We start from the raw sequence: 21,090 nt of genomic DNA on the forward strand, positions 1-21,090 counted from the left end.
TCCAATGAGAGCAAGGTGCTATGCGAAATCCACCATATTTGAGCTGTAAGCTGGCAGGAAGCTAGTCTGGTCACTACGATTGTATTCAGGGATATGTTGGCTAGGTTTGTGCTACATGACAACCCAGTATGGGTGACTCTGGACCATTTCCTACAGGGCAGCTTGTTTACAGGCAACAACCCACCAATGTAATTCACAGCTTGTTGTAGGGGTTGTTGTACCCATGATGGGTTGTCATGTTGTGCAAACCTGGACAGCTGAACTCACTATGGCTACTGGAAGTAGTTGCTTGGCAAAATGTTCTTGCCACTGTTACCAAGATCATGTGGGTCACTGCTAGACTCTCCACACTGGGCCACAGGGCAAGCTGGAGTGGCAAACATTGTCTCTGTGCCCCTCACCACAATCTCAAGCCCTTTTGCACTTGCTGTTGCTTCTCTTCCTTTTCCCCACCATTTTTCTTTCTTTGGAGATCATTAAGAAATTATTTCCAGTTTGCCAGCTGTTGACGGCCCCTTCAACCAGCTCAAATGGCACATTAGAGCAGTTGTCACTGGTTTGTCACCGCCTTTAAAAATCACCCCCCCCCCGTACACATCTTTTCATTTATTTATTTTAACTACACTTGGCAATTGCACACTAGTGCCATTCTGAAATGCCATGCCTTGCCTAGGCAATTTCCAGGGTTGTGCCTGTTGTCAAGTGCAGCAGGTGTCCCTCATGTGACCCAGAGAAGCTAGTTCGATTTGTCTTCACAACTGTCAAAAAGTAAACCATCAAGCAAAATCAAAGCTATAGGTGTTCTTTGCTCACAAAAAGGGAGTGGCCACTAGACCAGTTATTTCATAGTGAGATTCTCAAGGAATAATAATAATAATAATAATAATAATAATAATAATAGTATATTAAAATCTGGCTGCTTTATGGGTCCTCTCACTTTTCTACCCTCTAAAAAATCTGTCAAAAAATAAACAAGCAAAACATATTTAAAAAGTTGTTATGACTTCCATAAAAAGGGGTGTCTCCCACTTTCCTGAGCATTTAGAATCTCAGGAAAAAGTGGAAAAATAAGAGGAACCTTAGGGAAGTCGGGTGGAAAATAACAAACCTTGAAGACCTCAGAGCACAAGTGGTGATCTAGTGACCACCTGCTTTAATGATTATTCACAGCTCCTTCACATGTCTTTTTTCCAGGGTTTTTCTTTCTGTGCCTTTCTGTATGCTCCATTAGACAACCACCAGGGCATGCTGTGATGTAGCAGAGTTGTGCAAATACATGAGAGTTTCATGCTGCTGTTCAGAGTTAATACGAGCTTTTGCATGGTCTGAAAAAAGCCACAAAAATGGCTGCAAAGTGACAAAAAAGACCCTGGAGGATGACATTACTATAAACAAGCATACAATAAAATGTCTTGTGCAGAAAGATTTAAACATGGTGCTGAAGGAGTTATAAAGCCCCCTAGGAAGTTATCTTTGCCAGGAGCTGTTTTTCCATGCTTTAGTTTGGTGATAGCTATTTTTATTTCTTGCTCAGAGGTTGGTTGCTTTAAGCCTTCTCAATCACAATGATAATGTCCAGTTGATTTCATTTTTACCTTGTTTAAATAGGATTTGGTGAACAGCGTTTGAGGGGCACACAAAATATACAGGTTGTCATAGCATTTAGAAAAGCCCCATTAAGTTTAACATTTTCATGTTAAAGTGAATTTTGTCATTCTTATTTTTGCTATACAAAATATAATTTCTAGCCTACTTTTCCTATGGAGTCTCAGCTGACAGCCTGGAATTCTTGTTACCAAATTGATAGTAATTTCTATCAGTTACTATCAGTGTGTTACAAGAGTCTCATACTGCTTGGTTCTGCCTTGTTTCCCGCTTTGTTCCATACTCCATGGCTGCACTTTTTCTTTGGTGTGTACATGGATTGCTCCCAGCCTAACAATTTATTTAAAGAAATTCTGCAGGAGTAGTTTCTGTCTTTTTTTCCAGTATATGTTAGATTTTTGAAGGCAGAGTCTCCTTCCTACAGCTTTCATGGAATGCAGCAGTGGGTCTTGTGCCATGTTTGACAAGAGTTTTTTCCCTCTAAGATTTGAAGCAATTGCCTCTCTCATCTTGTCTTCTTGCAGCGGAGATTGAGATTGAGGTGCCGTGTAGTGATAACAGGTGGTGGCCCTTGGATGTCTCCAAAGGGAGACGAATGCAGGATCCCAGGCAGGATCTGAGGCTGTCAGTCTGAGCATCTGTAAATCCCGAGAGGTACTGAGATGATAAATTTGTGGTTATAGTTTGGTTCTTGGAGAAAAAATGGTGGTATTTTGGTCTCCAGGTGTTGAACTAGGCTTTATGCATTAACCTCCATGGCAATAGGACTGGAAATGTTCTGAAGATTTGTAGTGTGTGAGCCCTTTGGTCCGAATTGGACCAAACACTCCATTCAGATCATACCCTAGCTCGAATGTTTCTGGTTTGTCCAGGGGAGGATGGGCCGCAGTGGCACTCATTAGGACTGGGGATGGCGGGAACTTTGCCTGTTACAATGGCAGTGGCCCTTAATCTAGAAGGGTCCACCACAGAGACCTGCCAGTACCGGTGATGATGACCTTTTTGGTCTGTGTCTTGACATAAGGTCCAGCCTGGCGTTTCCTTGCGGTGCAGATTCAATTCCTGTCATGTCCCCCATCACTGCATAGAGGACCTGATTCAGATTATCCAGAGGTCACCCCACTTCACGGGGAGTTCTCAGCACCCACTCTGTGCCTTGGCTGTCCTATCGCTCATCCCGGAGGATGGCTTCCCAGCAGCTCCCATCTCAGCCACGCAGGAATGCGGGACTGACTGCTGGAGCACATGCCTACAGTCTAAAGCCTATGGTCAGCAGGGGCAGGCCACTGAAGCTCCATGCTCGGCCAGCCGCCATTAGCCCTCCGTGGATGATGGTGCTCTGCATGGGGCTTTCCAAGGTCCTGCTGCAATTCAGAACAGTCACGGAGCGGCATGCCGTCACCCACTGCTTCTCGGCCGAGAGCCTCGCCAGAAGAGCCTCCCTTAAAGGGATGGGTTCGGCTCCGTCAAGGGCCAGCTGGAAACTCTCCGTATAGAACGTAACTCCATAGCTTGTGCTTTTAGATTGACCTTCATCTTGGAGCAGAGATACTCACCAAGCACTTCAGTGTGTGCATACACCTTGTGAATATTCCAGCAACACCATTTGCACCTCCAGAAGGCTCCCCTCCTTGCCTCTCACATTCCATTTATAGCAGCTTCTACAACCTGTGAGAGAAAGTGGGTGGTTGGGCTATATAACTGAGTTTAGGCTTTATTTCTTGTTTCAGCGGAGGGCCTGCTGCAAGTAGCTCTGCAACTGAGCGTGGTGTGGATGATGTGAATGGCAATACTTTGTGAAGTTGCAAGCTGCTTCTGCTTTGCCCAGGAGAGCAGCAAATGCGCTGGCAAAATAGCCAATGACTTGGGAGTCAGATGTAACACAGAAGAATAGCATATCCAAACAAAACCTGGAGGGACTTCAGGCAGTTGTCAAAGTTATCCTGCAAAAAGAAGAAAATGCTGGCAGCCTTTATTTCCTTTGCCCTGGATTCAGGCACAGGGTGGTGTCAACGTTGCATGCCGTGCCTTCATAACCAGTACTGGTAGCCAAATACTGAGGAAACACCAGGGCCAAGTCAGCAAGCAGATTGGATGCTCTGGATTTTGATCAAACTGGCAATGATCTAACCATCAGTATGGATTGGAATGCCCTGTCGCCCATGCCTACCTCCCTTAGCTGTCCATTAGGGCTGAAAGGGTTTTTGCCTGGGCAGTATCTCTAGGCAAAGCTCTTGGCCCACCTGCACATTTTTTGCCCTTGTTTCCTAGTACTCGGAGTTCAGGTAGATTTTCTGTGCACTGTACAGTGATATCTCCTGACTGTGCACGTATGCGAAGCCCTTGCCCCACAGGCCAGGAAGCTTCAGATTTCAGTGCAGCTGGGCGCATCTCTTCAAACCAGATCTCGCCTTCCATCCGTTCTATGATACCACAAATATACATTGCTGTACTCCTCCCAGGTGCTTCGAATATTAGGTAGTATAGAAATACAGTAAATAATAGTACTTGTTCAGGCTTTAATTACTGTTTTGCAGACCCTCTTCCATTTTAACTTGGGACTCCCTGATCTCCCTAGAGGAGGCACTGTACCTTCCAGGGCACTGGATCAACCTTCCAGTGGATCATTTTCATTTTTGTTTCTGCTATTGTTGTCATATTAGCAGTGCTGACATTTTCCTACCTTTGAAGTCTTTGCAGAATCTCACCCCATACTTAACTTCTTTTTTTTCCTTTTTTTTAACTTCCCAAACACTCAGCCGATAGTCCAGTGAATAAAATTACTTCAGGTTCTGTTTGTTTTATTGAAGACCAGAGTCATGACATTTATAGTTCACTGAAGTTTAGAAGCTAGCAGAAAATGTTACCTGGTATAATAGATTCTGGAATAATTTTTAAGGAGGGCCTTCAACATCTAACTGAATTGTATGTTTTGTAACATGACTGATTTGCCAGAGAGTTTAAGAAATGCACAGAGATACATAGAAACAGAGTGAGTCAGAAGGGGCCTCCTAGGACATCTAGTCTGACTCCTGGCTCTAGCCGGCTCCATTCATGACATGCCTGCCACGTGCATGTCTAGCCTATCCTTGAACACCCTCACTGATAGGACCTCAACCACCTCCTGTGGAAGCCCATTCCATACCCTCCCATGGAAGCCCATACCCATGCCATAGTTTTGCAGATACTGAATGAACTCCAAGCATACCCTTGGCGCTTTTGTTGCCTGCCTGCTCACCTGCCTCTGGCTCTGGCCCAGGCAGTTGGAAGCAGTGGAGCAGCCGCAGAAAATGTACGACTTGCCTTTCTCTGGCTCTCAACCAGCAAGCACAAGGTAGCAGCAATGAGAAAGAGGAGCAAGAGCAACTCTGCTTTAAAGCCCTTCCGGGAACGTATCAGTTACCAGAAGTGTTTCAAAGCACAGTGATGGCACATCCACAGCTGGTCAGAGAAGAAAAGATGGATGTCCCATCTATTTGTTTGTATTAACTCTTGGCCAAGTTAGGGGAATAGCCATGGGGCTTTCTTACAAGGGACATAGGAACCTCTTAATGTGGGGCCCTTCATAGCCATGAGAAAGTACACTTGCTAAGGTTGCACGCCAACTAAATGTGTCTTGCTCAAACACCCCTCACAGACCTGAGATCAGCACTGCTTCAAGGATGCAGATGCACATGGCTTGCAAGAAAGTGTGAATGCTGGGTGGAAGAGGGAGGAGACACCTTGAAACTGCTTTCAAAATAAAGGGACAATGAGTTTGCAAAGAAAACAAAAACTCTGTAAGTTATTGCTGTATGTTTCCCAAAGAAGTTAATTGCCCATCAGTCTAGTTAATTGTAAGGCAGTAAAAACTGAAACTCGGGTAGCATAGTGAATCCCAGGGCTTTTGCTGGTGATTAAAACAAAAACTGCTGCTATTCTTATTCCAGAAACTCTGACAGATTCATTAAAGATGCTAACAGACCGAGCCCAGAAATCTCTGGGCCCCTGCAAACTGCCAGGAGGATTCCAAAGCAAAGTGGTGGCACCTCGCAATCCAAAGCTGGTCAAAGAAGAGAAGAAGAAGGATGCCCTGGTACGTTTCTTTGCACGAGTTCTTGGCCAGGTTAGGGGGATAGCCCTGAAGCTTTTTTATAAGGGACGGTGGAAAACCTTTTAGCTTGGCATAGTTTACTTGATGTGGGGCACTTAATGGCTGTGAGAAGATAGACTCACTAAGGGAAGGAACCAGTTGAAGGGACTTACCCAAATGCTTCCCCCCCACCCTTTAAAAAACCCAACCCTTAAAGTTTTAATCTTCCCTCCTCTCAGCAGTCATGATCTGCTTCCACTGGCCTGCCATAGAGCTGTTTGGTGGAGTGGTGGGGGGAGCTTCATTCTCCTGGGAAATGGTTCCCTCCGAGACCTATTACCATGCATCAATCTTCCAGCAGAAGCACCTGATCCTGCTGGGAAATGGGTGCATAGGGATGAATCTGTACATACTTGCCTTCTAGCAAAAACGGCACTTACCAGCCTGCCAAACAGCTGGGCCGTTGGTGGGCTGCTGCTTGTGGGCCGAATCTGCTTGGAAACAGGTGCCCAAGGAGCTTTCCCTGCACGCTGTTTCCTAGCAGCTCACCAAACAGCCACTGGTAGGCTGGATAGAACCTGATTTTGCTCTGATGCTCTCCATCTAGTGTGCCCTGGTAGGTGACATGTGCAGGGGTGGGGGAATGGGGTGGAGAAAGTACACGTGGGGAGAAAGGCAGCTATGACAGGTCCCACTGGGGGCTGCCCAAACCAGCCTGATTTATAGTTTCCCCTTTCACTGTCGATGAAATAGATCTCCAGCTGATTCATTCTCTCTGCTCTTCTGTTTTTTACCAAGGTAGAACCTTTGATTTCATCCTCAACACCGCCCTACTTTTTCTGAATAATAAATATTATTACAGAAGAGCAACATTATTTATCCATTGTAAGAGGGCATAGGTTGATATATCACCTTAGAAGGCATAATGAAGAAACAAGTACCTTTAAGGAAGTGCAGAGTTGTGTGGGTTTTCTTCTCCCCTGTCAGTCTCCATGCACCTAAGACTAGGAAAAGGGGCTTCCAGTTCAGAAGGCAAGCCTGCATTCTAGGTTGGGTGGCCAACTTTGCAGGCAGCTGCTCTAGAAACACCCACAAGCCCTTGGAGACTAACTTTCAGCAGATGCTTTCAGGACATGGAGCTGATACAGTCAGATGCATGAAATGATGGTCTCAGCTGACTATAGAATGTACTTGAGTAGAGAGCCATTTTGGGCATATGGGCAGTATATATATATATATATATATATATATATATATATAAATGAGTAGATGTACAATTGGGTATCAGATAGGTGCATGAGACTTGTTCTTTCCATTGAGTTTTCCTCCAGAAAATAAGTATCTACACCCAGACCCCGGTCTGTCTCTCCAAAACATTTGTAGAGCTGAATCGTTTTCCACGTCTGCTGCCGTTTTGTTCAACTTTGGCTGGGGCAGTGGTGATTATGTAAACATCTGAAAAGCCATTTCCAATTAAGTTCCCATCAGTGGAACTTCTGCAGATATATAGAATGTAAAAGATGCAGGAGGGAAATTACTGGAAGTTTGGGGTTCTCTTGGTGGCAGTAAGCACGTGTTATTCAGAACTGCTTAACAAGGAAAGATTTCCTTAATGCAGGCATTTATGAGGTCTTGACTCTCAATTGCAGCTGACTCCATCGGCTTTCCTGAAAGAGATGTCTCTTACAACGGAGCAGAAGATGGCAAGCACCCATGAAGTGCACTTGCCTCGCATTGTACAGCTTTTAGACATGAGTGAAACCTCGCACCAGAAGGTACGGCCTCTTCTTCCTCACTTCTCTGATGTAATGCTAAAAAAGACCTGGATGGTATCTTGACACCAGGGAACCTCAGTGCTGGGGGATAAACTGGGCCCACCCATGGCTCCAGGCTCTCCATCTTGGGTTCCTCAGATGGCTGCATCCCCTTTTCCTCTGTGGCTGATCACTTGGTTTTGTAGCTTTGATGTAGTTTTTTTCCCTATTCTGAAAAGCTGAAATGCCTCTTCTGAGGCTTACTGTGCAGATACTAGAGGCTGTAAGCGAAAATCTGCTGCTATTTTTGGCCCCACCCCTTCTGCTTTTGGCTCCTTGCAGTATTGGAACTTGGCCTCCCAGATCTTCTTGGAAATGGAATTTGGTCTCCAAGGCTGAAAGAGGTTCCAGGCCCTGCCCTCCATGGAGGGATCATTTGGTGTTGCACCACCTGTGCAATATCCCGTGAGCCTAGTAAAGCTTTGTCTCTGTGATAGTAGCGTGTGTAGCCAAGAAAACAGAGTGCTTGGATCCTATGCACATTTACTTGGGTGTAGGTCCAGTGGAGGGGTGCCCCATGGTGTTGAGATGAGTGCGGGGGAAGCAGAGTTGGCCAGTAGCCCATTCTACACCTCGCAGGGTCTTGCTGGAAACAGCGAGTGCCTTTTCTTCTGGGGAGGCTCTCTGTACCCCCAACAGACATACTCCCTTCGGAATGAAACCACCCCGGCGACTCCTCCATCTCGATGCCCTGCACTTACCTGCTTCCCTTTGTGTCTTCAGTTCTCCTCGGTGGACCTGGACCAGTCCCTGTTTCAGCCGTTCCCGTCAGAAGTGATTTTCCAGAATTACACCCCTTGTGAGCTCTATGAAGTGCCACTGATTCTGAGGAACAATGACAAGGTGTGCCGCGCCAGCATGGCTGGAAAGTGGTGTGGAGGCGGGGTGCATGTGTGGGTTTTATGCTGCGTCGCCAAACCCATGTGAGGGGATTAGCGGAACATCCACATAGCAAAATAGCAGGCGGGGCTGTATTTTCAGTGGCAGTGTCCCATTTCTTTTCCTCTCTAGGCCCCCTCCAGATACTTTGGCCTACAGCTCCCATCCATCCAAGACAATGTGGCCAATGGATAGGAAGGGTGGGAGCCGTAGCCCTCCACTTCGGGGGAGCACCACGACGGGGATGCCGGGAGGGGTGGGTGGTTGTTCACCTGGTGGTAGGAGGGGATGCTCTGCCAGGCAATGTGGCATCAGCCCAGCCGGGCTGCTGGTTGCTACTGCGCAGAATCGCCTCTGTAATATTCCCCACCGTCACCCCTCCTGTGGCAGGCGGCAAGCCTCATGCATCTTCCTCCCTCGCTCTGAGCTGCAGCATAGCGTGTTCCTTGTACGTGCTTCTCCTGTAGATCCCCCGGTTGGTGAAAGTTGTCCTGGAGAGTTCGCCATACTTCAGAGTTGTGAGTCCCAATGATGTATGCAATAAGGTGGCTCCTGGCATGCCTTCTACGTTCCGCATCCTCTTCACTCCCGAAGAGAACAAGGTAACGTTCCACCACGTCTTCTGGTGGAAAACCTTCTCTCTACTTAAGGCAGAATCATGAAGGAGGTGCAAGAGATGCTTAGCCTGTGACTGAGATGTAGCTCCTTGTGTTTCCTCTTTTCTTTCGCTGTGGAATTTGTCTGTTAAAGCTCATCAAGCCCAATGGGGTCATCTCAGAAAGCAACTCATGGGAGAGTCAGGACTAGGAAAGGAAGGGCACCTGTGTTTGTCCAACACAGAAAGCTGTGCTCCTCAAGATAACCATGCTGATCCTGTTGATGCGATTTGCACGTGTGGCTTATGTATTCCACTTGATGGTGCAAACAGGCAAAGAGGCATGTGCAGCTCTGGAATTTGCAGCCTCAAGGTGTCCTGATGGTTTCCAAAGGGGATTGGACAACTTCATGGAAGAGAAGGCCCTCCATGGCTGCTAGTCCTGTCTGCTACCTACGGTATTGGAAGCAGGATGCCAGTATACCCCAGTTGCTGGGGAATGTGGGCATGGGATTGCTGTTGCACTCATGTCCTGCTTGTGGGCTTCCAGTGGGCAGCTGGCTGGCCACTCTGGGAACAAAATACTGCGCTTGATCAGCCCACAGGTCTGCAGGCTCCGCTCAGTTGCTCTCTCAGAAAGTTAAGCGGACGGTTCAGGCTAAATTGCCTGCTCACCCTCCCCTTGGCTGTCGGGCCTCCGAGGTGCCCAAGTGGTTCCAGAGCTTGCTGGAGCAGCTGTCCTGGCCGGCCGCCTGAGCCAGCCCATGCTCTGACTCCTGTTCCTCAGGCAGCTGGCCCAAGGAAGGCTCTGACCGGCTTCCCACCTCCAGCCTGCGGTGCTCTGGGGCCTCTGTGTGACAGTTAATAAGGAACCAGAGAGGCGGTGGCTGCTTGGGCTAAGCAAGAGCAGGCCTTGGGAGGGGAGCAGCTCTCAGGGGAGCAGCATTAAGTGGGAGAGGACCGTCACTGTCTCCCTGCTGGCTGTGCTGCTGCTGTTACTGTTGCTCCGAACCAGCTCCCGAGCTGCTTCCTCCCTCCTCTCCCCGCCCGTGTATTTGTGCAGGTTAATGTGCAGCTGGACCAGGGAGGAAGAGCAGCAGTTTTGGGTGCAAAACAGGCTGGGGGAGAAGGATGCGGCCATCATCCTCACCCACAACCAGTCCCCATGAAGACTGCACACAAAATGGCCACTGGGGAGCATTGTCTTTGTTTGCCGTGAATCTGCACTGAGGCCAGGAGTTGTTTCCCCCTGGCATATTTCATGTATTTCTTAGCAGCCTTTCCAGACCACCGTCTTCTGATATAAAACATGCACTTCTGTATCAGCATTATAAATTAATAAAATCATAGAGTGCAGGACACGGAATAATGGACTTCAGTTAAAAGAAACCAGATTTAGTCTAGACATCAGGAAGAACTTCCTAACTGTCAGAGCTGAAGGACAATGGAACCTATTACTTGGGGAAGCTGCAAGCTCTCCCTGTCCAGACATTCACAGAGTGTCTGGACAGTCATCTGAAAGGGATGGCCTTCTGGCCCCTTCCAATTCTATGATTCTAAGATTCTATAAATTAATTCCAAGCAAGTTTAAGAATAATCTACTAAGAGAAGCAGAGTATGTAATAGAAACCTTTCAACTGAAAGTCAAACCAGGAGATTACTGCTTAGATTAACAATAGCAAAGTACAGTGAAAAGTTATGGCATGTTGGAGTAAATGTGTTTTGCTAGAATTAAAATGATTGAGGCTTCACATGAGCGTATTTAGTATTTCATATACTTTTTTATAAGCCATTTCTAGCCACTTTCCAGTATTTGTGGCAAGGGACCAGGACTGAGAAAGCCCTACCTCCAGAGCCCACCATTTTAACAAAACTTAAAAACTGGCCTGTGGGCAGAGCCTCTTCCACTGGTGCTTCTGGGTAGGAGCCAGATCCCGTGTCACAAAGAACATCTTGAGGCTGTTTCTGGGCACCTGCATTTGTGGGAATAATACTGAATGTGAAGGACTCTCCTCACTTTGCACGCTCATCTTTCCCCCAGGATTATTTCCATGAAGTAACCTGCATTACTGAAAGGGAAAAATTTATTGTTCCTATCCGAGCAATTGGTGCAAGAGGAATTCTGGACTTCCCAGACCAGCTGAATTTCTCCACCTGCCCTGTAAAGTATAGCACAGAAAAAACTCTGCTCGTTCGCAACATTGGCAACCGAGAGGCTCGCTACCAAATCACCACACAGAGGTAAAATCCTGCATTTTTGTCTGGATTGGAGGAGATCTGATGATGGAGTGAGGCTTCAGCAATAGCCAGAACATCAGGCAGGCAGACGTCTGGGGGGCAGGAGGGCACAGGTTCAGGGCACTTCTCTTGGGTGATTCACGTCTCTAGGAAGTAACTGCAGGCACAGCATGAGGGAGAGCCAGTGTCCTAGTCAGTCAGTCAAATAACCAAGCACTTATATTTATTTGGCAACAGAGATGTATTGACTGATTGCCCTTTTTGAGTAACACAATGGAGAGGAGTTCTCCGAAGCATTCTAGTTGTTGCAGATCTTTTGCTTTGCCCTTATTAAGGCCCCCCGTTGATGTTTTGGTCTTCTGCGTCTTTTTCGTTGTCATTCTTTAATGGGCCCAAACTTTTTAAATAGACCAATTAACTTTAAACCTTTGTTTCTCTGGATCTTTTCATTGCAAAACCATAAATTATCACCCCAAAATCAATTCCTCTTGCAAGTTCACACTTGACAAACTATGTAGGTAAATTAACTGTTCTTACTCCAAAGGAGAAAGGCCTGTTGTTTTGCACTGGGCTTCTTGAAGGGTGTTTTTGAAAGCCCCACTCATGATGCAAATGTCATTGAAAACTGGTTTTATTAGGAATGTTGTTATAGTAAATCTCAGTTAACAAGATAAATCTTAGAATAGTAGAGTTGGAAGGGGCCATGAAGACCCTTGAATGGGGTAGTTCATTCTCTTCCTCAAAGTATATGTTACATTTTCTTTCTAAAAGTAAAATTCCACAAAGAAAATTCTGGGAAATCTCTGCCCACTTTGTATGCATACCTTGAGCATTTTAAAATCTAATCATTTACTGGCAGTATGGTGTATGTGCAAGAGAACTAGAAATTATTTCCCTGTCAGCAGTGCTACTCCAACCAGCAGCGCTGCTTCTTGCTTTCCTGGAGGTTGGTGTCCCTGATCATGTGGGTGCTTGACTGCTTTTGCTCATGGGGCTCTGTCGTCGCCAGTCTGGAGAGAGCACGTTGCAAGGGAAGCACGGGGCCCTGCCTCTTGAGCCACAAGCGCTGTTTTGCGTGCACCCTCCCTGCCTCTCTCCCAGGGGCCCAACACATCCCTGTCCGAGTATGGCTCATTGTGCTCCAGTGTGTCTTCTGCCAGGCTCCTCAGGTCTCAGAAGACTGGGCCAGGAGGCACAGAGGCGTGTGGGGGAAATGACCCTCAGCGTCCTTGTGCCTCAACTATGCAGCTGGGCCTCAGTGGGTTCCCTTGTGGTTATGGGATGGCAGCCCAGACTGTCCCCCGGTTCTTCTCCTACTATGCTTGGGCTATTTGTCTGTGTGTGTTTGTATGTTAGTTAGGCATGCGGCGGAGGCTGGGGAACGGCAGCTTGTGCATGTGTGTATGCATGAGGGAGAGGCAGGTCTGTCTGTCTAACTAGGAAGAACGGTGTGTGTGGGACAGCCGGTGCTTTTCAAAGATGCTGTGTGTGAGAAAGAAGCTGCTGTCATGTGTGTTTGTGCATGTACAAAGGAGAAGGCAATTCACCTGGTGTGCGGTTCATTAGCCAGACTAGATTTTTCTAATTTTTTAGGGATGATTAATTTCCCTGTATCTAATCAAACTACACGGAGCTAAATCATGGTGCACGTTTGCTTTTATTTCATTACAGGCCTTTCTCTGTTGAGCCTTCTATTGGGACCCTTGGAGTGCAGGAGACCGAACAATTTACCGTTGAATTCCGGCCAGAAAAGACCGGCAGTCACTCTGGGGACTTCCTAGTGCATTATGACACCGGTGAGTGCAGAATGTCAGGACGTGATGTTTTCCTTTCTAGTTCCCCCTTCTGCTCTGAATAAAGGGACGGGAAGTTATGTGAATGCCATCCGTTGCAGCCCAGATAATAGGAAGCTCTGCTGAAAGGCACGTGCCCTCTTGCTGCTTCCGAAGAGGGCTGCTTTGTGGCCTGATGAACTTGCCGTGGATTTTGTGCAGGAGGGTCCCGGGAGCTCCACCAGAATGAACAGAGGCTACCTGGCAGCATGGTTTGCTTATTAACTCTGCGCTGGTGTTGCGTGCTGTCAAGTCATCTCCCACATACGGCAGTGCTGTGAAGGACTAACCCCTGCAGGTTCCTCACAATCAGTGCGTTGTTTTCCAGATGCTCTTGGACTGAGTGGTCAATAATCTGATCTAGAGTTTTGCCTGCTATTGAGATCAATCTGACTCTTCCACAGCTTCTTGAAACACAGGGAGGCACTCATGGTCTTTTCTAGAGTAAATTAAATCTTTAACCAAGGTGGAAGGGATGATCCTGTCAACACACACCTGTGGCTGTGGTTCTCAGTAACAGATCTTAGGCAGTGAAAACATGGTGGGAGGGAGGATACATGAGGACACAGGCTGGGTGGCGGCGCCGCCATGTAGAGCGTTAGCAAAGAAGGCATGCATGGTGCTTGGCCAGCAGGTGTAGCAGCTGGTGCAGTGTGGAAATACTGGCAAGGGCAGCTCAGACTGCAGGTGGGCTGTACAGTGGCGGTTCTGAGCCCTTTGGCTGCAAGATGGTTTGAGAGGACAATTCCTTCAGGTTTTAGGACGTTACTTCAAATGAAGCACTGTTTGGAAAAGCTGCATCAGCCTCAGGGCGGCTGATGTTCAACCCTTTCTGTGCTTTGCTCTTTCTCCCAGGAGAAGATATTCATGTGAGCTTGTATGGAGCTGCTACAGATGTCAATGTGAGACTGGACAAGAACTCTCTGACGGTGGAGAAAACATTTATCACTTTAGCAAACCAGCGTCTTGTGGTTATTCACAATAGGAGTGATATCATTGCGCATTTTCAGTGGAAAGTCTTTGCAACCCAAGAAGAGGAGGAGCAGAAGAAACACAGGTAAGCTTGAGTGCCGTGGCGTCTGCCGTGGGGGAATGCCTGTAGAGCGGACGGAAGATGCGCGTTCAGAGAGAGCAGCTTGGTTGGTCCTGGGTGGTTCTGTGCTACTCTGCAAACCGGGCAGTGACAGCCTTGCGCACTCCGCTCCCCTAACCACCGAGTGCAGAACCCTCATTCCTGCTTCTTCCCTTCTGTGTCTGGACCGCTGCTCTCCACTGTCCGTGTGCACTGGCCTCTGAGCTGATGGTGTCGTCATTGCTAACATTGTGGATACGGTTTGGGCTGACGTTCTCAGGCTGGAAGGAGCAGCAGTTGACCCCGTTCAGGAACCGCAGCAACCCGCCAGAGACCCGTGGCTACTGGGTGGTGCAGAAGTTAAGTAACAAGGTTCCGTTCTTGCTCCCTGTGGCTCCAGCCTCTGCCACACGCTGCAGGCTGAGGAGGAGGGTGTGCTCGATCAGCTGCTGCTGGAGTGCCCGATGAACCCTGCCCTTCGTGAGCATCTCTCCATTGTCACGCGGACCTTTCAGAATCGCCTGGCAATGGTGCGTGAGGACTCCATGCTCTTCAGCAACAACATCTTCACCATTGAGCCTCTGGTAAGGAGCAGGGCCTGACGGGCCGTGACAGGCGCAAGCAGACGGACAGTTAGGAAGCGTGTCCAGGGCTGGCTTCTGTGTCCTCCCACTAGCCCTCACTCCTGAGTCTCTCACTCTGTCCTGCCCTAGCGAGAGGGTTCCTCCTCAGAGGGGGACCTGGAGGCCTTACCCAGGGCGCCCCTGCACAAGCAGTTCAGAAGGAGCCCAGGTCCTCGGGGAGACTGCTGAGGATCCGTGATGGCTGCAAGGGCCGGTCCCGGCAAGGAGCGTGGTGTGGCCCAGGAGCTTTTAGGAGGAAGACTTCTTCAGATGACCCTTTGAGGGCATTCTGACTGCTTCCGCTTAAAAGCTTCACTTCCTGGCTGGAAGAGCTACTGCGACAAACATCCCTTTCCTAGCCCTTTCATGGTTTTCATGCCCTTGGTGCTTTTTCTGCCAGAATGCCTGCAAATCGCCTCGGCTTGCCTTTGGCCAACCTCCTTGCTAAATCTGTGTCTGACGCTGAGCACCGAACACCTGCTAGCTCTGACCTTGGGCTGCCTTGAGCTTGCTTATCACCTGCTTCCTGACTGAAAAGGGCCAGCAGCCCCTACCCAAACCCTAAGCCCCAGAAAGTGCTTTCCTTAGCTATCTCTGCCGTTAAGATACTCAAAACCAGACGTGCACGATCTTTTCTCAGCTGTGGGCATGTCTGGGGGAAGTGTCTGCACAGCAGAGTTTCTTGTCCCCTTACAGGTTTCCCACATGTTTTATCCTTCCTCCTCCACCCCGCTCCCCTTTCCCATGTAGGTTTTCTTTTCTTGTCATATCCCCTCTCTACTGCTGCTGCCCATTTGCCTCCCTCCACACCCCGTGGTTTCACTGCTTTTGCTGTTGCTTCTGCCGCCAGCCCCAGTGAGCTCAGCAGGGGGAGAGCGTGCTCTGGCGTGCTCTCCCTCGCCCGCTCTTCCGCTGCCCTGCAATTAGAAAAGTGAGCAAAGGGCTTCGCTGCTGTTGCCATGAGCACCATTCCGAAGCAGGGAGCTTTCAAGGAGGCCGTGCAGTCCAATCTCCTGCTTCTGTACCAGAGATCCAGAGCTAGCGCAGCCCCTGCAACCAGCTGCCCAGCCTTCTCTGGGGGCTGTCAGTGAGGGAGAGATGGCACCCGTCCAGGGTAGCGGCTCCTCTGGCCACCGAGACTTTGCTCCTGATGTTCAGTGAGGGCTGCCTCTCCTTCAGGCCAAACACATTCGGTCCCTCCATCCTGGTTCATAGGATATTTTCCCATGCCCTTGGCCATCCTTCTTGCCCTCTTCTGCATGTGTCCAAGTTTGTCTATGTTCTCCTTGAAGGGTGGTGACCTGAATTAGCGGCAGTATTCCAGAGGAGGTTGGGCTAGAGCAGAATAAAGTGGGATTATTACTTCTCATGACACGGAAACAACAATTTTGTTAAAGTGGTATGACCCTCATACCACAGACTCATGTTTAGCTTGCTTGTTTTCAGCTGCAGTCCTGCTGGCCCTCTCCGAGCCCTGCTGCCAAGCCAGGCAACTCTGTCCGAGGCAGGCGCTTCTCGTTTTGCAGCTTTTGTTGCTTAAACGCACAGCTTTGCATTTGTTTCTGTTTGGCTCTGTTTCCCATCCTGTGAAGGCTATTCTGAATGTATTTCTGCCTTTTGAGCTGTTAGTTTAGCTTCCCACATTTGTGTTGTTCTCCAGTTTGATAAAGATCCTTGCCACCCACAAGCTGCAATTTAAGTCAGTGATAAAACCATTGAAGAACATGAGGCTTAAGACAGAGTCCAGCACTACCTTGCTTGGGAGCTGCCTCCTGCCTGAGGGGGAAGTCTTGCTGAGCTCTCCTTTAGCACAGTTAGCATTTGTGACTTGGGAACAGGCTCACAAGGGATCTCTTGAGTCCTTCAGTGTTATGAGGATGCAAACAGAGCGGCCCTGGCAGCCAGCACCAGGAGGGCTGTTTGCCAGGCTGAGCCAAAGGCGGGGGTTATCGATCCTTCAGTGTCTGTGCAAAACCAGTTCCGAATACAGAGTACACGACACTCGGCTAAAGCAGATTGGCTGAGCGAACCTTCCAGATGAGACGCGGAGAAACAGTTAATCAGGAAAGCAAACGACGCACGATCCAGGTTCAGTCATCTTCAGCTGCTGCTGTTCTCACTCACACAACAGCTTGAGGAAAGAGTGTTTGTGCCTTGCATGGAGGACTGGGTGGCTGCTGCCGTCCATCCACTGGTCTCCTGGCCTGAGCTGACAGAGATGATGGGTTTCTTGTGGGGCCTTGATTGCCTTCCAGGGCCTCCACTTTGTTTCCAAGCCATTCTGGCAGCTTTCTTTTAGAGCAAAAAACATCAAGCCAGGGGAGAAGCCTGACCCAGAGTCAAAATTCCTCCATACTGCAGTTATACCACAGAACAACCCCCCCCCCCACACCCCCGTGCTTGGTCAATAAAATGTAGGGAAAGGGAAAGAAACAGAAGCCTGTGGGATGGGGAGGGAAGCCCCGGTAAAGGACGCACCTTTTCCCCCATGATGCAAGTAGAGAATGGGGCCCCGGGCTTCTGTTCCAGGAGGTAAGCAGCAGGTGTCCACGACTGGAGCGTCAGGGGCATGGGCAGTGGAGGCCTCGGCAGGAGGAAGCAAAGGCAGAGCCAGGAGCAAGCCATGGTCAGGGACTGGCAAGGTATGGCAAGTCCAGAGACGAAGGTGGAGCCAGGAACAGGGGAGAGTCAGGGCACAGAGGAGGGCACTGTGGAATGGGAGGCAGGGCAGGAACACCAAGCAGCCTCCACAAAAATTTGTGCAGCAGAACTAGGCAGGGTGGCGCAGCCTTTTATAGCCCCTCCTGCGGCTCCTGGGAGGTTGCAGTGGCTCTAATCCCTGCAGGCGCCTGTAGGTCGGATTGAGACAGGCTGCCTGTCCTCTCATGCCACCAGGGAGAACCAGGCGGCTCTCCTGATCCTGATACCAGCAAAGCAGTGGGATAAGCCCCTCGTGTAGAGAAGCCCGGGGGCAGATTTGTGTTGAGGACCCACGTGATGGTGATGCTGGGGACTGCAAGGTCCAGGCAGAGGCCATTGACTCTCAAGTGGCTCAAAGCTTCCCGGATGCCATGAGAACCATGGGCTTTCACACAATGGAATTGGCACAGCATCTGTGGCAGGACATGCGCCCCAGATGCCCTTGCCAAACGAGGCAAGCTGTGTGGCTGGAAGAGAGGCTTTTCAGTGGAGGCCTCTGATCTGTGGCATGTCCTTTGCAAAGAGGCACACCTGCTACCTGCCAATCTTGCAGCCTTTTCAGACCTAGATGAAGTCTTTTTCTTCTCCCGGACATTAAAAAAATATAGTACCGTCCAATCTTTTCTTATTTGCTACATGGCTTTTATTTCCTGCTGCTGGTGTGTCACAAGTTGTTTATATCATTGTTTTGTATTTTATGTCTTTAATTTACCTGCACATCACCAAAGAACTCTTGTTACTGGGTGGTCAAAACGCTAATTATACACACAAACACACATGCACCAGAGCCACCCAAGAAGGAAACAGGATTAGAACAAAAGTGTTTCTGTGAGGTCAATTCAGGATCTTTGTAGTTTGGGCACATCTTTTTGCGGCTTGCAAGGAGAACAAGAAGAGATTCCAACTCTAGAGGGTTAAGGAAAACTAAAGGAGCCCAACAAAAGAGCAGAACATGTTCATGGAAAGTAAAAAATCCAAACATTCTGAGCAGGGTTCCAAGCCCTTGGGAAAGAAATGCTTATATAACTTTGAGTGCATCTCAAATTTAGCCTTATCTGGCTTTGCATGAAGGCATAACACATCAGCAGAAAAGGCTGTGAGGGAAACCCAGGTGGCTGCCAGAGGACAGAGCTCTCACTCCTGACTGCTGAATAATGTGCATTCCATTTGCAGCATCCTGTGCCGTTAGCAGCAAGTCACATTGGGAACATGTGCAATCTGACTCCTTGGAAATGGAGACCAAGGCAAGGGTGGGCGGGGAAGGTGCGCACAACCATCGCACTGCCCTTGATAGGCCATCACTGCCCTGCCATGTTCTCACATGCACAGGCGCTCGCTCAGAGAGGGGTTATAATTGCCAGGGTGGCTGCTCTGGAAAAGGCTTCCAGAGATCAGACTGAAGACTGCCCTTGCCTCCGGTACCTAAACTTGAGCAACTTGGACCGGAGGGTGGTCTGAAGGCACATCAGGCACCTGCCATGTGGAAGCTAGGTGGGTCTGGGCTGCTCTGAGCTTGGAGGAGAGACGCTTGGGAACCGCGTGTAGCCAGCTTGCATTCCACCATGGGAGAAGGGGGGATATAAATACAATAAGTAAATAAACTTAGAAAACAGAAGCAGCCATTTTAAAGTGGTTCTTTCTGCATCAGTAGTCAAGGTGGAAGTAGTTTCAGTCGCGTGATGGAGCCGCAAATCCCCGTTGGCAGTTGAAGGAGCCAAAGGCAGCTGAAGGGGTAGGTCCAGACTTCTGTAGGGCAGGCCAAAGGAGGAGGCTCTTCAAGCAAGCGTATCTCTGACATTTTTTTCCTTCATGCTTAGGAGGGAGATGTGTGGCCCAATTCCACCACTGAAATTAGTGTGATCTTCAGGCCACAAGAAGCTGGGGTTTATCAACGAACAGTGTACTGTGACATCTCAGGTATGGCCTTCCTGTCTCATGCTGTCATCATGGGATTGGGTGTTCTCGGACTTGCTGTACTGGTCTCACATGCTGGTGAGCCTGAGCACAAGGTGCCCCTTCGCTCGCAGAGGGCGGTTTCGGCAGATGCCTGCCAGCATTCTTGTGAGGTCTGCTGTGCACACCCTCTGCTTTGCTTGGCAAGAGGAAGGGATCCAGCCCTGAGCGTGCTTGGCTGTTCTTTCCTAGAACTGGAGAGTTGGAAGGGCCTCTGGCAATCATCTAGTCCAGTGAGGGTGAGCCTATGGCGAGCTTTCGGGCTTTCGCATGGCCAGTTAGTGAGCTGCCAGGGATTTGCTTGGACTGTCATTTTAGCAGAAGGTAGGAAATACCCTCAGGTGCCTTTTTCAGGGCCGGTCAAAAGCTGGTGGTCAGTGGAATGTTGCCCCTTGTGCTGGTGGTCAGCAAATTCAGGTTTTATTGGCACTTTATGATAAATGAGTGGATTCTGAGTCGCAGTTTGGGCATGTGGTCTCTAAATGGTTCACCTTCATGATCTAGTCTGACTCAGTTCTGGGCCCGCACTGCCAGGTACCACCGTGGCATCTCCGACAGATGTCCACCCAGCTTCCACGACTGATAGGAAGCTTCTCCTGAGAATAAGCCCAAGCCTCCTTCCTCGTAATTCCCTTCCCTCTGGGCGCCATCAGTGGCTCCTCTAGATGGTGCAGTGGTGAGCCAAGACCCAGCCTCTCCTCCTGAAGGCATGGGTCACTTCTCTTGCCAAGCTGCAGAGGTGGCACCGTCTCTCGGTGCTGAGGCACAACGAGCAACTCCAAGAGTTAAAACTCAGTCCTCAGCATGGTGCGGCCAGAAACTTGGGTCCCCTTGCTCTAATCAGTCTCCTCACCAACACTTTTGCAGGCCATTCAGGCATCTTGGAAGGTGCCACCACTGCCCCCAAGAGACGGGAGACCATGTATAGTAGGCAGCTCCTTCCCGTTTCTTTCACCCACCACTGAGTGCTATAATTGTAGCATCTTCACGGGGAAAATTACACAAGTTTGCCTTGCCTGTAGACAAGCAAAGCAAATGGGTTGCACAATCTCCTCTTCCACTCCCCTCAGACTGCCAAGCAGCAGTGTCTGGGTACCAACTTTTCCTGTGGGAGAGGATGTGCTCCCTTTGTGTTTTACCGGGTGACCAGGTGGAATGTGCCTAGGCTTTGCAGTTGTCCAGACAACAAACCTGGAACTTCACACCATCAGGCCAACCCCACTGCCAAGGCTCCGCCACTGTGCTCAGCTCTGGCCAGCAGGACTTCTGCAGGAAGCTTTATTGAGGCTCTGCCACTCCACAGAAAAGGCTTGTTCACTGCAAAACTGATGAGGCAATGGCCTCCTTCCAGAAAGCAGAGTAAACTGCTAGGAAGATGGGAACAGGCCAGCCCTCAACCCTGTTGCTGTTCCAACAATGCCCTTGGCTTTAACAGTCCATGTTTTAGTCATGCCAGCAAAGCGATCATTTGGTGAGACAGCAGGCGCTGCACACGCCATGGCACCGCACTGGTTCTTGACTCCTGCTTGGCCTGGCTGCACACGCTCCTCTCCACCTTTCAGCCGATCACAGACCTGGTGGTGCAAAGCCAAGGCACTATCCTGTTGCGGAGCCTTTAGGCGCCAAGTATTAATGTAACTGCATTTCCTAAGAAGATCAGGGCTAGCCATTTCAGCTGCCAAGCACAAATGCAGAGTGTTAGTACAA

At 49.2% G+C, this 21,090-nt stretch overlaps 1 protein-coding gene across 1 annotated transcript in view; it reads left to right on the forward strand.

The window, feature by feature from the left end:
• Nucleotides 1–5,557: 5,557 nt before the first annotated feature.
• The window catches only part of HYDIN (HYDIN axonemal central pair apparatus protein), a 108,597-nt gene continuing 93,064 nt past the window's right edge, over nt 5,558–21,090 (forward strand). The window contains exons 1-9 of the mRNA XM_044433931.1: nt 5,558–5,680; nt 7,327–7,452; nt 8,215–8,334; nt 8,838–8,972; nt 11,007–11,206; nt 12,875–12,999; nt 13,891–14,092; nt 14,508–14,691; nt 19,248–19,347. Of these exons, the coding sequence (XP_044289866.1) occupies nt 5,558–5,680; nt 7,327–7,452; nt 8,215–8,334; nt 8,838–8,972; nt 11,007–11,206; nt 12,875–12,999; nt 13,891–14,092; nt 14,508–14,691; nt 19,248–19,347 (1,315 nt within the window). The remainder of the gene's footprint in view (nt 5,681–7,326; nt 7,453–8,214; nt 8,335–8,837; nt 8,973–11,006; nt 11,207–12,874; nt 13,000–13,890; nt 14,093–14,507; nt 14,692–19,247; nt 19,348–21,090) is intronic.

The sequence above is a fragment of the Varanus komodoensis genome, unplaced genomic scaffold (genome assembly GCF_004798865.1).
Source record: "Varanus komodoensis strain SLA01 unplaced genomic scaffold, ASM479886v1 scaffold27, whole genome shotgun sequence".
In the NCBI taxonomy this organism is placed as follows: domain Eukaryota; kingdom Metazoa; phylum Chordata; class Lepidosauria; order Squamata; family Varanidae; genus Varanus; species Varanus komodoensis.